This window comes from Ipomoea nil, unplaced genomic scaffold, assembly GCF_001879475.1.
Source record: "Ipomoea nil cultivar Tokyo-kokei standard unplaced genomic scaffold, Asagao_1.1 scaffold1407, whole genome shotgun sequence".
NCBI lineage: Eukaryota > Viridiplantae > Streptophyta > Magnoliopsida > Solanales > Convolvulaceae > Ipomoea > Ipomoea nil.
Window position 1 is genome coordinate 3500280 of NW_017617835.1, and position 3234 is coordinate 3503513.

Genomic DNA, 3234 nt, shown 5'->3' on the forward strand with positions numbered 1-3234 from the left:
CACCAGATTTCAAACCACACCACCTTCAAACTAGAAATCACTTCACACACTAACAAATTCAAAGTCAAAGGGGAAAAAATAACGAAAAAAATTCCAAACCGAAAATAAATCCGAATTCAGTTGGACTGATGTTGCTACACATCCATCAAAATGTTTACTACATTTAAAATCCACCGACAATGTTTTACCAGCAATATTGTTGTTCAACCATATTACTTATCCCCAAAAAAAGTCCACCGACATTTAAAAAATGCAAAGATATAATTGAAACAGAGTAAATTACAGAAATCCCAACCAGGAAACAAAGCCAATATTTTACGGCAATATCGTAAGAGCTCTCCACACACACATACATATCAAAGCTAAAGCATTAGATTTTGGCACGGCTCAGAGCTCTTACAAAATCGTTGAAATGTAGACAGATCTTAAGCAAGGACTACATGGTCGAAACAACGCCGGATCACGAAGAGAAAAGAGAGAGATCTGAACTGAACAGAGAGTTGACCACTAAAGCATTGCCGACAACGCTGTTTCCTTCTCCTTTTTCCGGCCGCCGGTGGGCGAAGAAGAAGAAGAACGAAGAAGAAAGGGAGAATGAAGAAGAAGGGAGTGAAATGACAATTTTACCCTCATCAGAAATTAATTCGAAGTATTAAATCTTTTTCCGGTCAAAATTGGCCGGATGATCAAATCTGCCAAAAATTGCATAGTTAAAGGTTTAAATTGGAAGTTTTGAAAGTCACGTACTCAAATTGTCAGTACCCTAATACTTACAGGACCAAAAGTGCAATTTGTTCTTTTTAGAACCAAGTGGAGCTTCCATCCTTTGACTACTAAAGACATTACATTCCATGGACAAGTCAACAACGTTGTGTCGGAAAAATTAATGTAATTCTGATCTAGACTTTAAGATAAAGAATTCATACATTATTGAAATCTCAGACAACAATTTGACAACTTCAACCTGCATTTTCATCGTTTCCTCTCAGTTTTCATCTTATTTAAACAATCTTTCGATCCGCCAATCCTTCAACGACGACTAACCATGGGAACAGAAACTATGGCGACGAGGAGGAGCGTTGTGATGTTTCCATGGCTGGCGTACGGCCACATCACACCCTTCGTCGGACTGGCCAAGAATCTTGCAGACAGAGGTTTCTTGGTCCATTTATGTTCCACTCCTGACAACCTTAATTCCATCAAAAACAACATTCCTCAATCCTATTCCCAATCCATTCGATTACTGGAACTCCATCTTCCAGAATCGCCGGATCTTCCTCCTCACTACCAGACCACCAATGGCCTCCCGCTCCACCTCCACGACGCCCTCAAGAAGGTCCTGAAAATGGCGGAACCTGATTTCACCGAACTCTTGAAAACCTTGAACCCGGATTTGCTAATCCACGATGTCGTAAATTTATGGGCGGAAAAGGTTGCCTTGTCGCTTAATATCCCTTCCGTCCGGTTCTTCACCGCCAGCGCCGCCATGTGCTCTTACTTCACTCACATGTTGACTAATCCCGGCGCCGAGTATCCCTTCCCGGCTCTCCGGCTCCGGCAATACGAACAAACGAAAACTCGCGAGCTCATGAATCAGGAGACCCGCAACTTCAAGCGGGAGGAAACCCTAGATACGCCGGCTAATCAAGCAATGATGTTGGTGAACAGCTCGAGAGAAGTGGAAGGAAAGTACATAGATTACTTGTCGGAGCTTATGAAGTCCAAGGTAGTGTCTATCGGAACAACATTCCAGGCTCCTCCTCCGGTGGATCATGAAACAGAGCTCACGGATTGGCTGGCGAGAAAACCGGCGAGTTCCACGGTGTTCGTTTCGTTCGGGAGCGAATATTTTCTGAGGAAGGAAGATTTGGAGGAGATAGCGTACGGATTGGAGATTAGCGGAGTGAATTTCATATGGGTTCTCAGATTCCCAAAGGGAGAAGAAATCTCAGTAGAAGAAGCTCTCCCGAAAGGCTTTCTGGAAAGAATTGGGGAGAGAGGGAGAATGGTGGAGGGGTGGGCCCCGCAGGCGAAGATTCTGGGCCACCGGAGCACCGGCGGGTTTGTGAGCCATTGCGGTTGGAATTCGATAATGGAAAGCTTGAATCTGGGGGTTCCGATCATCGCGATGCCGATGCATTTGGATCAGCCGATGAATGCGCGGCTGATGGTGGAGATTGGGGCGGCGGTGGAGGTCGAGAGAGACGAGAAGGGTAAGCTTCACCGGGAGGAAATGGCGGCGGCTCTGAGAGAGACGGTGGGTGGGGAGAACGGAGAGAAACTGAAGAGGAATGTGAAGAGAATAAGTGAGAATTTGAGATTGGCAGGAAACAGAGAGATGGATGCAGTGGTGGCGGAGTTGGAAAAGCTTTGCAACAAACCAGAAAGGATTGCATTTGCATATGAAGAAAATTAATTTCAAACTTCTTTTTAAAGAATATTTTACACATTTTGTTAAGTTATAATACTATGATGTTTAATTTTATGATTTTTTTGAGTTATTATTAGAGCAACCTTAACAGGAATGTTTTTGCTCCCGTAATATTTTTGAAGAATATTTCAAAAAAAAAAAATGTCACATTACAATTAGTGTATTCATCATAATATGTATGGAGGGTCACAACAAGGAAGTATATCACAATATTTTATTTTTTTTTGAATGCTACTAGCTCTATTACATTGTAGTATCTGTTCATATACTTTAACACCTCCGCACTGAGGCTCGAACTCATAACCTTCCAAATGGAAGTCCAACCCGGATACCATTAGACCACATAGTCCTGGTATATCACAATATTTGGTGTACCCATCATACTCTAAAAAACGAAGCATTAATTGGATGCAAATACATATGAGATATCTCTCTCTAAACAATAGCCATATATAGTAAAAATGATCACTCTTCTAATTTGAATCATGCGATAAATTGAAACAATTTTAATTTCATAAAAACAACTACTCGCAGATAATAATCATCTATTATATAAATATAAGAATGTATGAATATATATATATATATTATAATAATAATAATAATAATAATTAGCTTTTGGAGAGCTGAATACATTTTTCATTTGCGTATTATTTGGAACCTATCAAAAAGTAATAAGCCAGCATGCATAAGAGCCCACCAACTAAGGGTGTGTTTGGTTTATGAGTTTACACACTAGCAATAGGAATCAAAATCATAGTTAGTGTTTGGTTGTCAACATTCTAAAACACAACTAAGAGATT

The 3234-nt window shown here is 40.8% G+C and overlaps 1 protein-coding gene across 1 annotated transcript; it reads left to right on the forward strand.

Moving 5' to 3' along the window:
- The first annotated feature begins 856 nt into the window (after positions 1-856).
- On the forward strand, positions 857-2521 carry LOC109186184 (beta-D-glucosyl crocetin beta-1,6-glucosyltransferase-like). The gene has a single exon (XM_019336108.1). The coding sequence runs from the start codon at positions 1046-1048 to the stop codon at positions 2414-2416; it is 1371 nt and encodes a 456-aa protein (XP_019191653.1). The 5' UTR covers positions 857-1045; the 3' UTR covers positions 2417-2521.
- The last annotated feature ends 713 nt before the right edge of the window (positions 2522-3234 follow it).